Here is a 19,357-nt window from a genome sequence, read left to right as displayed (position 1 = left end):
CGGCCCCAGTGTCACATATCAATGTTTTCCCTCCTAAGGCCCCATTGTCACACATCAATGTTTTCCTCTCAAGGCCCCAGTGTCACATATCAATGTTGCCCCTCTCAAGGCCCTAGTGTCACATATCAATGTTCCCCCTCTCACGGTTCCTGTGTCACATATCAATGTTGCCCCTCTCAAGGCCCCAGTGTCACATATCAATGTTCCCCCTCTCACGGCCCCAGTGTCACATATCAATGTTTTCCCTCTCAAGGCCCCAGTGTCACACATCAATGTTTTCTTTCTCAAGGCCCTGGTGTCACATCAATGTTTTCTTTCTCAAGGCCCTGGTGTCACATCAATGTTTTCTTTCTCAAGGCCCTGGTGTCACACATTAATGTTTTCCCTCTCAAGGTCCCAGTGTCACACATCAATGTTCCCCCTCTCAAGGTCCCAGTTTCACATATCAATGTTTTCCCTCTCAAGGTTCCAGTGTCACACATCAATGTTTCCCCTCCTAAGGCCCCAGTGTCACTCACATCAATGTTTTCCCTCCCAAGGCCCCATTGTCACACATCAATGTTTTCCCTCTCAAGGCCCCAGTGTCACACAGCAATGTTTTCCCTCTCAAGGCCCCAGTGTCACACATCAATGTTTTCCCTCTCAAGGCCCCAGTGTCACACATCAATGTTTTCTTTCTCAAGGCCCTGGTGTCACACATTAATGTTTTCCCTCTCAAGGCCCCAGTGTCACACATTAATGTTTTCCCTCTCAAGGTCCCAGTGTCACACATTAATGTTTTCCCTCTCAAGGTCCCAGTGTCACATATCAATGTTTTCCCTCTCAAGGTCCCAGTGTCACACATCAATGTTTTCCCTCTCAAGGCCCCAGTGTCACATATCAATAATGCCCCTCTCACGGTCCCAATGTCACATATCAATGTTTTCCCTCTCAAGGCCCCAGTGTCACATATCAATGTTCCCCCTCTCATGGTCCCAGTGTCACATATCAATGTTGCCCCTCTCAAGGCCCCAGTGTCACATATCAATGTTGCCCCTCTCAAGGCCCCAGTGTCACACATCAATGTTGTTCCTCTCAAGGCCCCAGTGTCACACATCAATGTTTTCTTTCTCAATGCCCTGGTGTCACACATCAATGTTTTCCCTTTCAATGGCCCAGTGTCACACATCAATGTTTTCCCTCTCAAGGCTACACATCAATGTTCCCCCTCTCAAGGCACCAGTGTCACACATCAATGTTTTCCCTCTCATGGTCCCAGTGTCACACATCAATGTTCCCCCTCTCAAGGCCCCAGTGTCACACATCAGTGTTCCCCCTCTCATGGCCCCAGTGTTCCACATCAATGTTGCCCCTCTCAAGGTCCCAGTGTCACATATCAATGTTGTCCCTCTCAAGGCCCCAGTGTCACACATCAATGTTCCCCCTCTCACGGTCCCAGTGTCACACATCAATGTTTTCCCTCTCAAGGTCCCAGTGTCACATATCAATGTTCCCCCTCTCATGGTCCCAGTGATACATATCAATGTTTTCCCTCTCAAGGCCCCAGTGTCACACATCAATGTTCCCCCTCTCAAGGTCCCAGTGTTCCACATCAATGTTGCCCCTCTCAAGGCCCCAGTGTCACATATCAATGTTGTCCCTCTCAAGGCCCCAGTGTCACACATCAATGTTCCCCCTCTCAAGGTCCCAGTGATACATATCAATGTTTTCCCTCTCAAGGCCCCAGTGTCACATATCAATGTTTTCTTTCTCAAGGCTCTGGTGTCACACATCAATGTTTTCCCTCTCAAGGCCCCAGTGTCACATATCAATGTTTTCCCTCTCAAGGCCCCAGTGTCATATATCAATGTTTTCTTTCTCAAGGCCCCAATGTCACACATCAATGTTTTCCCTCTCAAGGCCCCAGTGTCACATATCAATGTTTTCTTTCTCAAGGCTCTGGTGTCACACATCAATGTTTTCCCTCTCAAGGCCCCAGTGTCACACATCAATGTTTTCCCTCTCAAGGCCCCAGTGTCACACATCAATGTTTTCTTTCTCAAGGCCCTGGTGTCACACATTAATGTTTTCCCTCTCAAGGTCCCAGTGTCACACATCAATGTTTTCCCTCTCAAGGCCCCAGTGTCACATATCAATGTTGTCCCTCTCACGGTCCCAGTGTCAACTATCAATGTTTTCCCTCTCAAGGTTCCAGTGTCACACATCAATGTTTCCCCTCCTAAGGCCCCAGTGTCACTCACATCAATGTTTTCCCTCCCAAGGCCCCAGTGTCACATATCAATGTTTTCCCTCTCAAGGCCCCAGTGTCACATATCAATGTTGTCCCTCTCACGGTCCCAGTGTCACATATCAATGTTGCCCCTCTCAAGGCCCCAGTGTCACATATCAATGTTCCCCCTCTCACGGCCCCAGTGTCACATATCAATGTTTCCCCTCCCAAGGCCCCAGTGTCACATATCAATGTTTTCCCTCTCAAGGCCCCAGTGTCACATATCAATGTCCCCCCTCTCACGGCCCCAGTGTCACATATCAATGTTTTCCCTCCCAAGGCCCCATTGTCACACATCAATAATTTCCCATTAAAGGCCCCAGTGTCACATATCAATGTTGCCCCTCTCAAGGCCCCAATGTCACATATCAATGTTCCCCCTCTCACGGTTCCAGTGTCACATATCAATGTTGCCCCTCTCAAGGCCCCAGTGTCACATATCAATGTTCCCCCTCTCACGGCCCCAGTGTCACATATCAATGTTTTCCCTCTCAAGGCCCAAGTGTCACACATCAATGTTTTCCCTCTCAAGGCCCAGTGTCACACATTAATGTTTTCCCTCTCAAGGTCCCAGTGTCACACATTAATGTTTTCCCTATCAAGGTCCCAGTGTCACATATCAATGTTTTCCCTCTCAAGGTTCCAGTGTCACACATCAATGTTTCCCCTCCTAAGGCCCCAGTGTCACTCACATCAATGTTTTCCCTCCCAAGGCCCCATTGTCACACATCAATGTTTTCCCTCTCAAGGCCCCAGTGTCACACAGCAATGTTTTCCCTCTCAAGGCCCCAGTGTCACACATCAATGTTTTCTTTCTCAAGGCCCCAGTGTCACACATCAATGTTTTCTTTCTCAAGGCCCTTGTGTCACACATTAATGTTTTCCCTCTCAAGGTCCCAGTGTCACACATTAATGTTTTCCCTCTCAAGGTCCCAGTGTCACATATCAATGTTTTCCCTCTCAAGGTCCCAGTGTCACACATCAATGTTTTCCCTCTCAAGGCCCCAGTGTCACATATCAATAATGCCCCTCTCACGGTCCCAATGTCACATATCAATGTTGCCCCTCTCAAGGCCCCAGTGTCACATATCAATGTTCCCCCTTTCACGGTCCCAGTGTCACATATCAATGTTTTCCCTCTCAAGGCCCCAGTGTCACATATCAATGTCCCCCCTCTCATGGTCCCAGTGTCACATATCAATGTTGCCCCTCTCAAGGCCCCAGTGTCACATATCAATGTTGCCCCTCTCAAGGCCCCAGTGTCACACATCAATGTTGTTCCTCTCAAGGCCCCAGTGTCACACATCAATGTTTTCCCTTTCAATGGCCCAGTGTCACACATCAATGTTTTCCCTCTCAAGGCTACACATCAATGTTCCCCCTCTCAAGGCACCAGTGTCACACATCAATGTTTTCCCTCTCATGGTCCCAGTGTCACACATCAATGTTCCCCCTCTCAAGGCCCCAGTGTCACACATCAGTGTTCCCCCTCTCATGGCCCCAGTGTTCCACATCAATGTTGCCCCTCTCAAGGTCCCAGTGTCACATATCAATGTTGTCCCTCTCAAGGCCCCAGTGTCACACATCAATGTTCCCCCTCTCACGGTCCCAGTGTCACACATCAATGTTTTCCCTCTCAAGGTCCCAGTGTCACATATCAATGTTCCCCCTCTCATGGTCCCAGTGATACATATCAATGTTTTCCCTCTCAAGGCCCCAGTGTCACACATCAATGTTCCCCCTCTCAAGGTCCCAGTGTTCCACATCAATGTTGCCCCTCTCAAGGCCCCAGTGTCACATATCAATGTTGTCCCTCTCAAGGCCCCAGTGTCACACATCAATGTTCCCCCTCTCAAGGTCCCAGTGATACATATCAATGTTTTCCCTCTCAAGGCCCCAGTGTCACACATCAATGTTTTCCCTCTCAAGGCCCCAGTGTCACATATCAATGTTTTCCCTCTCAAGGCCCCAGTGTCATATATCAATGTTTTCTTTCTCAAGGCTCTGGTGTCACACATCAATGTTGTCCCTCTCAAGGCCCCAGTGTCACACATCAATGTTCCCCCTCTCAAGGTCCCAGTGATACATATCAATGTTTTCCCTCTCAAGGCCCCAGTGTCACACATCAATGTTTTCCCTCTCAAGGCCCCAGTGTCACACATCAATGTTTTCCCTCTCAAGGCCCCAGTGTCACACATCAATGTTTTCTTTCTCAAGGCCCTGGTGTCACACATTAATGTTTTCCCTCTCAAGGCCCCAGTGTCACACATCAATGTTTTCCCTCTCAAGGCCCCAGTGTCACACATCAATGTTTTCCCTCTCAAGGCTCTGGTGTCACATATCAATGTTGCCCTTCTCAAGGCCCCAGTGTCACATATCAATGTTCCCCCTCTCAAGGCCCCAGTGTCACATATCAATGTTTTCCCTCCCAAGGCCCCATTGTCACACATCAATGTTTTCCCATTCAAGGCCCCAGTGTCACATATCAATGTTGCCCCTCTCAAGGCCCCAGTGTCACATATCAATGTTCCCCCTCTCACGGTTCCAGTGTCACATATCAATGTTGCCCCTCTCAAGGCCCCAGTGTCACATATCAATGTTCCCCCTCTCACGGCCCCAGTGTCACATATCAATGTTTTCCCTCTCAAGGCCCAAGTGTCACACATCAATGTTTTCCTCTCAAGGCCCTGGTGTCACATCAATGTTTTCCCTCTCAAGGTCCCAGTGTCACACATTAATGTTTTCCCTATCAAGGTCCCAGTGTCACATATCAATGTTTTCCCTCTCAAGGTTCCAGTGTCACACATCAATGTTTCCCCTCCTAAGGCCCCAGTGTCACTCACATCAATGTTTTCCCTCCCAAGGCCCCATTGTCACACATCAATGTTTTCCCTCTCAAGGCCCCAGTGTCACACAGCAATGTTTTCCCTCTCAAGGCCCCAGTGTCACACATCAATGTTTTCTTTCTCAAGGCCCCAGTGTCACACATCAATGTTTTCCCTCTCAAGGCCCCAGTGTCACACAGCAATGTTTTCCCTCTCAAGGCCCCAGTGTCACACATTAATGTTTTCTTTCCCAAGGCCCCAGTGTCACACATCAATGTTTTCCCTCTCAAGGCCCCAGTGTCACACAGTAATGTTTTCCCTCTCAATGTCCCAGTGTCACACATCAATGTTTTCCCTCTCAAGGCCCCAGTGTCACATATCAATGTTGCCCCTCTCACGGTCCCAATGTCACATATCAATGTTGCCCCTCTCAAGGCCCCAGTGTCACATATCAATGTTTTCCCTCCCAAAGCCCCATTGTCACACATCAATGTTTTCCCTCTCAAGGCCCCAGTGTCACATATCAATGTTCCCCCTCTCATGGTCCCAGTGTCACATATCAATGTTGCCCCTCTCAAGGCCCCAGTGTCACATATCAATGTTGCCCCTCTCAAGGCCCCAGTGTCACACATCAATGTTTTCCCTCTCAAGGTCCCAGTGTCACATATCAATGTTGCCCCTCTCAAGGCCCCAGTGTCACATATCAATGTTCCCCCTCTCAAGGCCCCAGTGTCACACATCAATGTTTTCCCTCTCAAGGTCCCAGTGTCACATATCAATGTTGTCCCTCTCAAGGTCCCAGTGATACATATCAATGTTTTCCCTCTCAAGGCTACACATCAATGTTCCCCCTCTCAAGGCCCCAGTGTCACACATCAATGTTTTCCCTCTCACGGTCCCAGTGTCACATATCAATGTTCCCCCTCTCATGGTCCCAGTGTCACACATCAATGTTCCCCCTCTCAAGGCCCCAGTGTCACACATCAATGTTCCCCGTCTCAAGGCCCCAGTGTCACACATCAATGTTCCCCCTCTCAAGGCCCCAGTGTCACACATCAATGTTTTCCCTCTCAAGGCCCAAGAATCCTTTTACGTTCTAAAAGCAATGTAATGCTAAGTTTTATGAAACATAAGCAATGCAAGCTCATTGGTCCCTTTTACATTTTTTAAGCAATGCAAGCTCATTGGTCACTTTAATGAAATGTAAGCAATACAAGCTCATTGGTCCCTTTTACTTTTTGTAAGCAATGCAAGTTCATTGGTCCGGTTTTTTACTTTTTGTAAGCAGTGCAAGCTCATAAGTCCCTTTTAATTTTTGTAAGCAGTGCAAGTACATTGGTCACTTTTACTTCTTGAAAGCATTGCAAGCACATTGGTCCCTTTTATGAAATGTAAGCAATACAGGCTCATTGGTCCCTTTTATGAAATATAAGCAATACAGGCTCATTGGTCCCTTTTATGAAATGTAAGCAATACAGGCTCATTGGTCCCTTTTATGAAATGTAAGCAATACCGACTCATTTGTCCCTTTTATGAAATGTAAACAATACAAGCTCATTGGTCCCTTTTATGAATTGTAAGCAATACAGGATCATTGGTCCCTTTTATGAAATATAAGCAATACAAGCTCATTGGTCCCTTTTATGAATTGTTAGCAATACCGACTTATTGGTATTGGTCCCTTTTATGAAATGTAAGCAATACAAGCTCATTGGTCCCTTTATGAATTTTAAGCAATACTGACTCATTGGTCCCTTTAATGAAATGTAAGCAATACAAGCTCATTGGTCCCTTTTATGAAATGTAAGCAATACCGACTCATTGGTCCCTTTTATGAAATATAAGCAATACAAGCTCATTGGTCCCTTTTATGAATTGTTAGCAATACCGACTCATTGGTCCCTTTTATGAAATGTAAGCAATACAAGCTCATTGGTCCCTTTTATGAAATGTAAGCAATACAGGCTCATTGGTCCCTTTTATGAATTGTAAGCAATACCGACTCATTGGTCCCTTTATGAAATATAAGCAATACAGGCTCATTGGTCCCTTTTATGAAATGTAAGCAATACAGGCTCATTGGTCCCTTTTATGAATTGTAAGCAATACCGACTCATTGGTCCCTTTGATGAAATGTAAGCAATACAAGCTCATTGGTCCCTTTATGAATTTTAAGCAATACCGACTCATTGGTCCCTTTTATGAAATGTAAGCAATACCGACTTATTGGTCCCTTTTATGAAATGTAAGCAATATAGGCTCATTGGTCCCTTTTATGAAATGTAAGCAATACAGGCTCATTGGTCCCTTTTATGAAACGTAAGCAATACAGGCTCATTGGTCCCTTTTATGAAATGTAAGCAATACAGGCTCATTGGTCCCTTTTATGAATTTTAAGCAATACTGACTCATTGGTCCCTTTAATGAAATGTAAGCAATACAAGCTCATTGGTCCCTTTTATGAAATGTAAGCAATACAGGCTCATTGGTCCCTTTTATGAAATGTAAGCAATACAGGCTCATTGGTCCCTTTTATGAAATGTAAGCAATACCGACTCATTGGTCCCTTTTATGAAATGTAAGCAATACAGGCTCATTGGTCCCTTTTATGAAATGTAAGCAATACAGGCTCATTGGTCCCTTTTATGAAATATAAGCAATACCGACTCATTGGTCCCTTTTATGAAATGTAAGCAATACAGGCTCATTGGTCCCTTTTATGAATTTTAAGCAATACTGACTCATTGGTCCCTTTAATGAAATGTAAGCAATACAAGCTCATTGGTCCCTTTTATGAAATGTAAGCAATACAGGCTCATTGGTCCCTTTTATGAAATGTAAGCAATACAGGCTCATTGGTCCCTTTTATGAAATGTAAGCAATACCGACTCATTGGTCCCTTTTATGAAATGTAAGCAATATAGGCTCATTGGTCCCTTTTATGAAATGTAAGCAATACAGGCTCATTGGTCCCTTTTATGAAATATAAGCAATACCGACTCATTGGTCCCTTTTATGAAATGTAAGCAATACACGCTCATTGGTCCCTTTTATGAATTTTAAGCAATACCGACTCATTGGTCCCTTTTATGAAATGTAAGCAATACAGGCTCATTGGTACCTTTTATGAAATGTAAGCAATACCGACTCATTGGTCCCTTTTATGAAATGTAAGCAATACAAGCTCATTGGTCCCTTTTATATAATGTTATCAATACAGGCTCATTGGTCCCTTTTATGAAATGTAAGCAATACAAGCTCATTGGTCCCTTTATGAATTTTAAGCAATACAAGCTCATTGGTCCCTTTAATGAAATGTAAGCAATACACGCTCATTGGTCCCTTTTACTTTTTGTAAGCAGGATAAGCTCATTGGTCCCTTTTACTTTTTGTAAGCAGGATAAGCTCATTGGTCCCTTTTACTTTTTGTAAGCAGTGCAAGCTCATTGGTCCCTTTTACTTTTTGTAAGCAGTGCAAGCTCATTGGCCCCTTTTATTTTTTGTAAGCAGTGCAAGCTCATTGGCCCCTTTTATTTCTTGTAAGCAGTGCAAGCTCATTGGTCCCTTTTACTTTTTGTAAGCAGTGCAAGCTCATTGGCCCCTTTTATTTTTTGTAAGCAGTGCAAGCTCATTGGCCCCTTTTATTTTTTGTAAGCAGTGCAAGCTCATTGGCCCCTTTTATTTTTTGTAAGCAGTGCAAGCTCATTGGCCCCTTTTATTTTTTGTAAGCAGTGCAAGCTCATTGGCCCCTTTTATTTTTTGTAAGCAGTGCAAGCTCATTGGCCCCTTTTATTTTTTGTAAGCAGTGCAAGCTCATTGGCCCCTTTTATTTTTTGTAAGCAGTGCAAGCTCATTGGTCCCTTTTACTTTTTGTAAGCAGTGCAAGCTCATTGGTCCCTTTTACTTTTTGTAAGCAGGATAAGCTCATTGGTCCCTTTATGAATTTTAAGCAATACCGACTCATTGGTCCCTTTTATGAATTGTAAGCAATACAAGCTCATTGGTCCCTTTTACTTTTTTTAAGCAATACAAGTTCATTGGTTCCTTTTACTTTTTGTAAGCAGGATAAGCTCATTGGCCCCTTTTATTTTTTGTGAGCAGTGCAAGCTCATTGGCCCCTTTTACTTTTTGTAAGCAGTGCAAGCTCATTGGTTCCTTTTACTTTTTGTAAGCAGGATAAGCTCATTGGCCCCTTTTATTTTTTGTGAGCAATGCAAGCTCATTGGCCCCTTTTACTTTTTGTAAGCAGTGCAAGCTCATTGGTCCCTTTTACTTTTTGTAAGCAGGATAAGCTCATTGGTCCCTTTTATTTTTTGTAAGCAATGCAAGCTCATTGGCCCCTTTTACTTTTTGTAAGCAGTGCAAGCTCATTGGTTCCTTTTACTTTTTGTAAGCAGGATAAGCTCATTGGCCCCTTTTATTTTTTGTGAGCAATGCAAGCTCATTGGTTCCTTTTACTTTTTGTAAGCAGGATAAGCTCATTGGCCCCTTTTATTTTTTGTGAGCAATGCAAGCTCATTGGTCCCTTTTACTTTTTGTAAGCAGGATAAGCTCATTGGCCCCTTTTACTTTTTGTAAGCAGGATAAGCTCATTGGTCCCTTTTACTTTTTGTAAGCAGGATAAGCTCATTGGTCCCTTTTACTTTTTGTAAGCAGTGCAAGCTCATTGGTCCCTTTTACTTTTTGTAAGCAGGATAAGCTCATTGGCCCCTTTTATTTTTTGTGAGCAATGCAAGCTCATTGGTTCCTTTTACTTTTTGTAAGCAGTGCAAGCTCATTGGTTCCTTTTACTTTTTGTAAGCAGGATAAGCTCATTGGCCCCTTTTATTTTTTGTGAGCAATGCAAGCTCATTGGCCCCTTTTACTTTTTGTAAGCAGTGCAAGCTCATTGGTTCCTTTTACTTTTTGTAAGCAGGATAAGCTCATTGGCCCCTTTTATTTTTTGTAAGCAGTGCAAGCTCATTGGCCCCTTTTACTTTTTGTAAGCAGTGCAAGCTCATTGGTTCCTTTTACTTTTTGTAAGCAGTGCAAGCTCATTGGTTCCTTTTACTTTTTGTAAGCAGGATAAGCTCATTGGCCCCTTTTATTTTTTGTAAGCAATGCAAGCTCATTGGTTCCTTTTACTTTTTGTAAACAGTGCAAGCTCATTGGTCCCTTTCATGATTAAGAACTCTAGAAACCGTAACAGTTACTGGAATTGTATGTAAATTTGTTTGCCTCCTGATACTCAATGAGTGAGTCCTTACCTTTTCCTCGACCCTTGATCCTATTTTAAGGGTCTTAACAGCAACTGGTACCCATCCTTCTTCTTCTTGATAGGTCTCACCACCAAAAACAGTACCAAAAGCACCCTCCCCTAGCTTCCTATTGAGGACAACATTGTCACGTCGGATCTCCCATTCATCAAGGGAAAGACAAGAGAAATCCTGAGAGAGCAGGCCTAACTCCTTCATACGGTCATGGGTACTCCTCATCTTTTTGTCAAACCTGGAAATTACAATGAGTCATCATATAACTAGAAATATCTCCAGAGAGAGCAGGGCTAACTGCTTCATGCGGTCATGTGTGATGCTTATCTTTCTTTTCAAACCTGGAAATTATCAATATGTATTATACCTAGATATTACTAACTTACCTTTTACAAGTTTTCACTATGCTGAAAACATATATTGGTTTACACATGAATATGATCTTTGTGAAAATTCAAGAAAGATTAATACAGAAAAATTCATTAATTTCAACAGTTAAATACAGTTTGGGTTGTAAGTTCTGATTTCAAAAAAAGGTAACATGAAATCTTTCTCTTTTCTAGATAAATGTCACCTACCCAGTATGTCTGTCACTATAACACCTATCAAGTATGTCTGTCACTATAACACCTACCCAGTATGTCTGTCATTATAACACCTACCCAGTATGTCTGTCACTATAACACCTACCCAGTATGTCTGTCACTATAACACCTACCCAGTATGTCTGTCACTATAACACCTACCCAGTATGTCTGTCAATATAACACCTACCAAGTATGTCTGTCACTATAACACCTACCCAGTATGTCTGTCAATATAACACCTACCAAGTATGTCTGTCACTATAACACCTACCCAGTATGTCTGTCACTATAACACCTACCCAGTATGTCTGTCACTATAACACCTACCCAGTTTGTCTGTCACTATAACACCTACCCAGTATGTCTGTCTCTATAACCAGATAAATGTTACCTACCCAGTATGTCTGTCACTATAACACCTACCCAGTATGTCTGTCACTATAACACCTACCCAGTATGTCTGTCACTATAACACCTACCCAGTATGTCTGTCACTATAACCAGATAAATGACACCTACCCAGTATGTCTGTCACTATAACACCTACCCAGTATGTCTGTCACTATAACCAGATAAATGACACCTACCCAGTATGTCTGTCACTATAACCAGATAAATGACATCTACCCAGTATGTCTGTCACTATAACACCTACCCAGTATGTCTGTCACTATAACACCTACCCAGTATGTCTGTCACTATAACACCTACCCAGTATGTCTGTCTCTATAACACCTACCCAGTATGTCTGTCACTATAACACCTACCCAGTATGTCTGTCACTATAACACCTACCCAGTATGTCTGTCACTATAACACCTACCCAGTATGTCTGTCTCTATAACACCTACCCAGTATGTCTGTCACTATAACACCTACCCAGTATGTCTGTCACTATAACACCTACCCAGTATGTCTGTCACTATAACACCTACCCAGTATGTCTGTCACTATAACACCTACCCAGTATGTCTGTCACTATAACACCTACCCAGTATGTCTGTCACTATAACACCTACCCAGTATGTCTGTCATTATAACCAGATAAATGACACCTACCAGTATGTCTGTCACTATAACACCTACCCAGTATGTCTGTCACTATAACCAGATAAATGACACCTACCCAGTATGTCTGTCATTATAACCAGATAAATGACATCTACCCAGTATGTCTGTCACTATAACACCTACCCAGTATGTCTGTCACTATAACCAGATAAATGTTACCTACCCAGTATGTCTGTCACTATAACACCTACCCAGTATGTCTGTCACTATAACCAGATAAATGACACCTACCCAGTATGTCTGTCACTATAACACCTACCCAGTATGTCTGTCACTATAACACCTACCCAGTATGTCTGTCACTATAACCAGATAAATGACACCTACCCAGTATGTCTGTCACTATAACACCTACCCAGTATGTCTGTCATTATAACCAGATAAATGTTACCTACCCAGTATGTCTGTCACTATAACACCTACCCAGTATGTCTGTCACTATAACACCTACCCAGTATGTCTGTCACTATAACACCTACCCAGTATGTCTGTCACTATAACACCTACCCAGTATGTCTGTCACTATAACACCTACCCAGTATGTCTGTCACTATAACACCTACCCAGTATGTCTGTCACTATAACACCTACCCAGTATGTCTGTCACTATAACACCTACCCAGTATGTCTGTCACTATAACACCTACCCAGTATGTCTGTCACTATAACACCTACCCAGTATGTCTGTCACTATAACCAGATAGATGACACCTACCAGTATGTCTGTTACTATAACACCTACCCAGTATGTCTGTCACTATAACACCTACCCAGTATGTCTGTCTCTATAACACCTACCCAGTATGTCTGTCATTATAACCAGATAAATGACACCTACCCAGTATGTCTGTCACTATAACACCTACCCAGTATGTCTGTCACTATAACACCTACCCAGTATGTCTGTCACTATAACCAGATAAATGACACCTACCCAGTATGTCTGTCACTATAACACCTACCCAGTATGTCTGTCACTATAACACCTACCCAGTATGTCTGTCACTATAACACCTACCCAGTATGTCTGTCACTATAACACCTACCCAGTATGTCTGTCACTATAACACCTACCCAGTATGTCTGTCGCTATAACCAGATAAATTACACCTACCCAGTTTGTCTGTCACTATAACACCTACCCAGTATGTCTGTCACTATAACCAGATAAATGACACCTACCAGTATGTCTGTCACTATAACACCTACCCAGTATGTCTGTCACTATAACACCTACCCAGTATGTCTGTCACTATAACACCTACCCAGTATGTCTGTCACTATAACACCTACCCAGTATGTCTGTCACTATAACACCTACCCAGTATGTCTGTCACTATAACACCTACCCAGTATGTCTGTCACTATAACACCTACCCAGTATGTCTGTCACTATAACCAGATAAATGACACCTACCAAGAATGTCTGTCAGTATTAAATATGTCTTTTGCAATAATAGTAAAATCATTTTAAATGTAAAAACATAGACATAATCTCAAAAAATAATAAAGAAAATCACCTGAATTTGATGACAACTAACACAAATATGACAAGGATGACAAATACTCCAAAGCCAATGACGTTAGCGATGACGATGGACATCTCACAGCTAACACTGAACATCTCTCGGAAGTCTTCTATCACACATAGCGTCTCTTCTGCAACATTATACACACCTTTAATCACACAAAGTATACACACCTTTAATCACACACTGTATACACACCTTTAATCACACACAGTATACATAACTTTAATCAGACACAGTATACACACCTTTAATCACACACAGTATACACACCTTTAATCACACACAGTATACACACCTATAATCACACACAGTATACACACCTTTAATCACGCACAGTATACACACCTTTAATCACAAACAGTATATATACCTTTACTCACACACAGTATACACACCTTTAATCACACACAGTAAACACACCTTTAATCATACACAGTATACACACCTTTAATTGCACACAGTATACACACCTTTATACACACACTGTATACACATCTTTAATCACACACAATATACACACCTTTAATCACACACAGTAAACACACCTTTAATCACACACACCTTTAATCACACACACCTTTAATCACATACAGTATACACACCTTTAATCACACACAGTATACACACCTTTAATCACACACATAGTATACACCTTTAGTCACAAACAGTATACACACCTTTAATCACACACACCTTTAATTACACAAAACAAAATATACACACCTTTAATCACACATGGTATACACACCTTTGATCACACAGAGTATACCCATCTTTAATCACACACAGTATACACACCTTTAATCACACACAGTATACACAACTTTAATCACACATAATATACACACCTTTAATAACACACAGTATACACACCTTTAATCACACACAGTATACACACCTTTATACGCACACAGTATACACACCTTTAATCACACACAGAGTATACACACCTTTAATCACACACAGTATACACATCTTCTATCAGACATAGTATACACACCTTTAATCACACACAGTATACACCTTTAATCACACACAGTATACACATCTTTAATCACACACAGTATACACACCTTTAATCACACACAGTATACACACCTTTAATCACATTTAATCATATATAGTATACACACCTTTAATCACACACAGTATACACACCTTTAATCACACACAGTATACATACCTTTAATCACACACAGTATACACACCTTTAATCACACATAGTATACACACCTTTAATCACACACAGTATACACACCTTTAATCACACATAGTATACACACCTTTAATCACACACAGTATACATACCTTTAATCACACATAGTATACACACCTTTAATCACACACAGTATACATACCTTTAATCACACATAGTATACACACCTTTAATCACACACAGTATACATACCTTCAATCACACATAGTATACACACCTTTAATCACACACAGTATACATACCTTTAATCACACATAGTATACACACCTTTAATCACACATAGTATACACATCTTTAATCACACACAGTATACACACCTTTAATCACACACAGTATACACACCTTTAATCACACATAGTATACACACCTTTAATCACACACAGTATACACACCTTTAATCACACACAGTATACACACCTTTAATCACACATAGTATACACACCTTTAATCACATTTAATCATATATAGTATACACACCTTTAATCACACACAGTATACACACCTTTAATTACACGCAGTATACACACCTTTAATCTCACACAGTAAACACACCTTTAATCTCACACGGTATACACACCTTTAATCACACACAGTATACACACCTTTAATCACACACAATATACACACCTTTAATCACACACAGTATACACATCTTTAATCACACACAGTATACACACCTTTAATCACACACAGTATACACACCTTTAATCACACACAGTATACACACCTTTAATCACACACAGTATACACACCTTTAATCACACAGAGTATACACACCTTTAATTGCACACAGTATACACACCTTAATACGCACACAGTATACACACCTTTAATCACACACAGTATACACACCTTTAATCACACACAGTATACACACCTTTAATCACACACAGTATACACACCTTTAATCACACACAGTATACACACCTTTAATCACACACAGTATACACACCTTTAATCACACACAGTATACACACCTTTAATCACACACAGTATACACACCTTTAATCACACACAGTATACACACCTTTAATCACACACAGTATACACACCTTTAATCACACACAGTATACACACCTTTAATCACACACAGTATACACATCTTTAATCACACACAGTATACACATCTTTAATCAGACATAGTATACACACCTTTAATCACACACAGTCTATACACCTTTAATCACACACAGTATACACACCTTTAATCACACACAGTCTATACACCTTTAATCACACACAATATACATATCTTTAATAACACACAGTATACACACCTTTTATCACACACAGTATACACACCTTTAATCACACACAGTATACACACCTTTAATCACACACAGTATACACACCTTTAATTACACACAGTATACACACCTTTAATCTCACACAGTAAACACAGCTTTAATCTCACACAGTATACACACCTTTAATCACACACGGTATACACACCTTTAATAACAAACAGTATACCCATCTTTAATCACACACAGTAAACACCCCTTTAATAACAAACAGTATACCCATCTTTAATCACACACAGTATACACACCTTTAAACACACACAGTATACACAAGTTTAATCACACACAGTATACACACCTTTAATCAAATATCGTATATACACCTTTAATCACACACAGTATACACACCTTTAATCACACACAGTATACACACCTTTAATCACACACAGTATACACACCTTTAATCACACACAGTATACACACCTTTAATCACACACAGTATACACACCTTTAATCACACACAGTATACACACCTTTAATCACACACAGTATCCACACCTTTAATCACACACAGTATACACACCTTTAATCACAAACAGTATACACACCTATAATCACACACAGTATACACACCTTTAATTACACGCAGTATACACACCTTTAATCTCACACAGTAAACACACCTTTAATCTCACACGGTATACACACACCTTTAATCACACACGGTATACACACACCTTTAATAACAAACAGTATACCCATCTTTAATCACACACAGTAAACACACCTTTAATAACAAACAGTATACCCATCTTTAATCACACACAGTATACACACCTTTAAACACACACAGTATACCCATCTTTAATCACACACAGTATACACACCTTTAATCTCACACAGTATACACACCTTTAATCACACATGGTATACACACCTTTAATCACACACAGTATACACATCTTTAATCACACACAGTAAACACACCTTTAATAACACATAGTATACACACCTTTAATCACACACAGTATACACACCTTTAATCACACATAGTATACACATCTTTAATCACACACAGTATACACATCTTTAATCACACACAGTATACACATCTTTCATCAGACATAGTATACACACCTTTAATCACACACAGTCTATACACCTTTAATCACACACAGTATACACACCTTTAATCACACACAGTCTATACACCTTTAATCACACACAATATACATATCTTTAATAACACACAGTATACACACCTTTTATCACACACAGTATACACACCTTTAATCACACACAGTATACACACCTTTAATCACACACAGTATACACACCTTTAATTACACACAGTATACACACCTTTAATCTCACACAGTAAACACAGCTTTAATCTCACACAGTATACACACCTTTAATCACACACGGTATACACACCTTTAATAACAAACAGTATACCCATCTTTAATCACACACAGTAAACACCCCTTTAATAACAAACAGTATACCCATCTTTAATCACACACAGTATACACACCTTTAAACACACACAGTATACACAAGTTTAATCACACACAGTATACACACCTTTAATCAAATATCGTATATACACCTTTAATCACACACAGTATCCACACCTTTAATCACACACAGTGTCCACACCTTTTAATCACACACAGTATACACACCTTTAATCACAAACAGTATACACACCTATAATCACACACAGTATACACATCTTTAATCACACACAGTATCCACACCTTTAATCACACACAGTATCCACACCTTTAATCACACACAGTATACACACCTTTAATCACAAACAGTATACACACCTATAATCACACACAGTATACACACCTTTAATTACACGCAGTATACACACCTTTAATCTCACACAGTAAACACACCTTTAATCTCACACGGTATACACACCTTTAATCACACACGGTATACACACCTTTAATAACAAACAGTATACCCATCTTTAATCACACACAGTAAACACACCTTTAATAACAAACAGTATACCCATCTTTAATCACACACAGTATACACACCTTTAAACACACACAGTATACCCATCTTTAATCACACACAGTATACACACCTTTAATCTCACACAGTATACACACCTTTAATCACACATGGTATACACACCTTTAATCACACACAGTATACACATCTTTAATCACACACAGTAAACACACCTTTAATAACAAACAGTATACCCATCTTTAATCACACACAGTATACACACCTTTAATCTCACACAGTATACACACCTTAAATACACATGGTATACACACCTTTGATCACACACAGTATACCCATCTTTAATCACACACAGTATACACACCTTTAATCACACACAGTATCCACACCTTTAATCACACATAGTATACACACCTTTAATCACACACAGTATACACAACCTTTAATCTCACACAGTATACACACCTTTATACACATTTAATCACACATAGTATACACACCTTTAATCACACACATAGTTTACACCTTTAGTCACAAACAGTATACAAACCTTTAATCACACACAGTATACACACCTTTAATCACACACAATATACACACCTTTAATCACACACAGTATACACATCTTTAATCACACACAGTATACACACCTTTAATCACACACAGTAAACACACCTTTAATCACACACATTATACACACCTTTAATCACACACAGTATACACACCTTTAATCACACAAAGTATACACATCTTTAATCACACACAGTATACACACCTTAATCACACACAGTATCCACACCTTTAATCACACACAGTATACACACCTTTAATCACACATAGTATACACACCTTTAATCACACACAGTATACACAGCTTTATTCACACACAGTATACACATCTTTAATCACACACAGTATACACACCTTAATCACAAACAGTTTACACACCTTTAATCACACATAGTATACACACCTTTAATCAAACACAGTATAAACACCTTTAATCACACACACCTTTAATCACACAGTATACACACATTTAATCATACATAGTATACACACCTTAAATCACACATATATTATACACCTTTGGTCAAAACCAGTATTCACACCTTTAATCACACACACCTTTAATTACACACAGTATACACACCTTTAATCACACATTGTATACACACATTATACACACCTTTAATCACACACAGTATACACATCTTTATGCACATTTAATCATACATAGTATACACACCATTAATCACACACAGTATACACACCTTTAATCACACACAGTATACACACCTTTAATTACACACAGTATACACACCTTTAATCACACACCATAAACACACCTTTAATCACACAGTGT

General features: G+C 40.6%; 1 protein-coding gene across 1 annotated transcript in view; it reads right to left on the bottom strand.

Annotated features, from left to right (window-relative positions):
• Window positions 1-19,357, bottom strand: part of LOC138312967 (ephrin type-A receptor 3-like) — an 80,510-nt gene that overhangs the window by 25,970 nt on the left and 35,183 nt on the right. Inside the window, exons 3-4 of the mRNA XM_069253666.1 lie at window positions 13,522-13,660; window positions 10,341-10,581 (exon numbers count right to left, since the gene is read on the bottom strand). Coding sequence (XP_069109767.1) covers window positions 10,341-10,581; window positions 13,522-13,660 — 380 coding nt within the window. The remainder of the gene's footprint in view (window positions 1-10,340; window positions 10,582-13,521; window positions 13,661-19,357) is intronic.

Source organism: Argopecten irradians, chromosome 2, assembly GCF_041381155.1.
Source record: "Argopecten irradians isolate NY chromosome 2, Ai_NY, whole genome shotgun sequence".
Taxonomy (NCBI): Eukaryota; Metazoa; Mollusca; class Bivalvia; order Pectinida; family Pectinidae; genus Argopecten; species Argopecten irradians.
The sequence above is the reverse complement of the archived record's forward strand: the minus strand, read 5'-3'. Positions and strand labels throughout refer to the sequence as shown.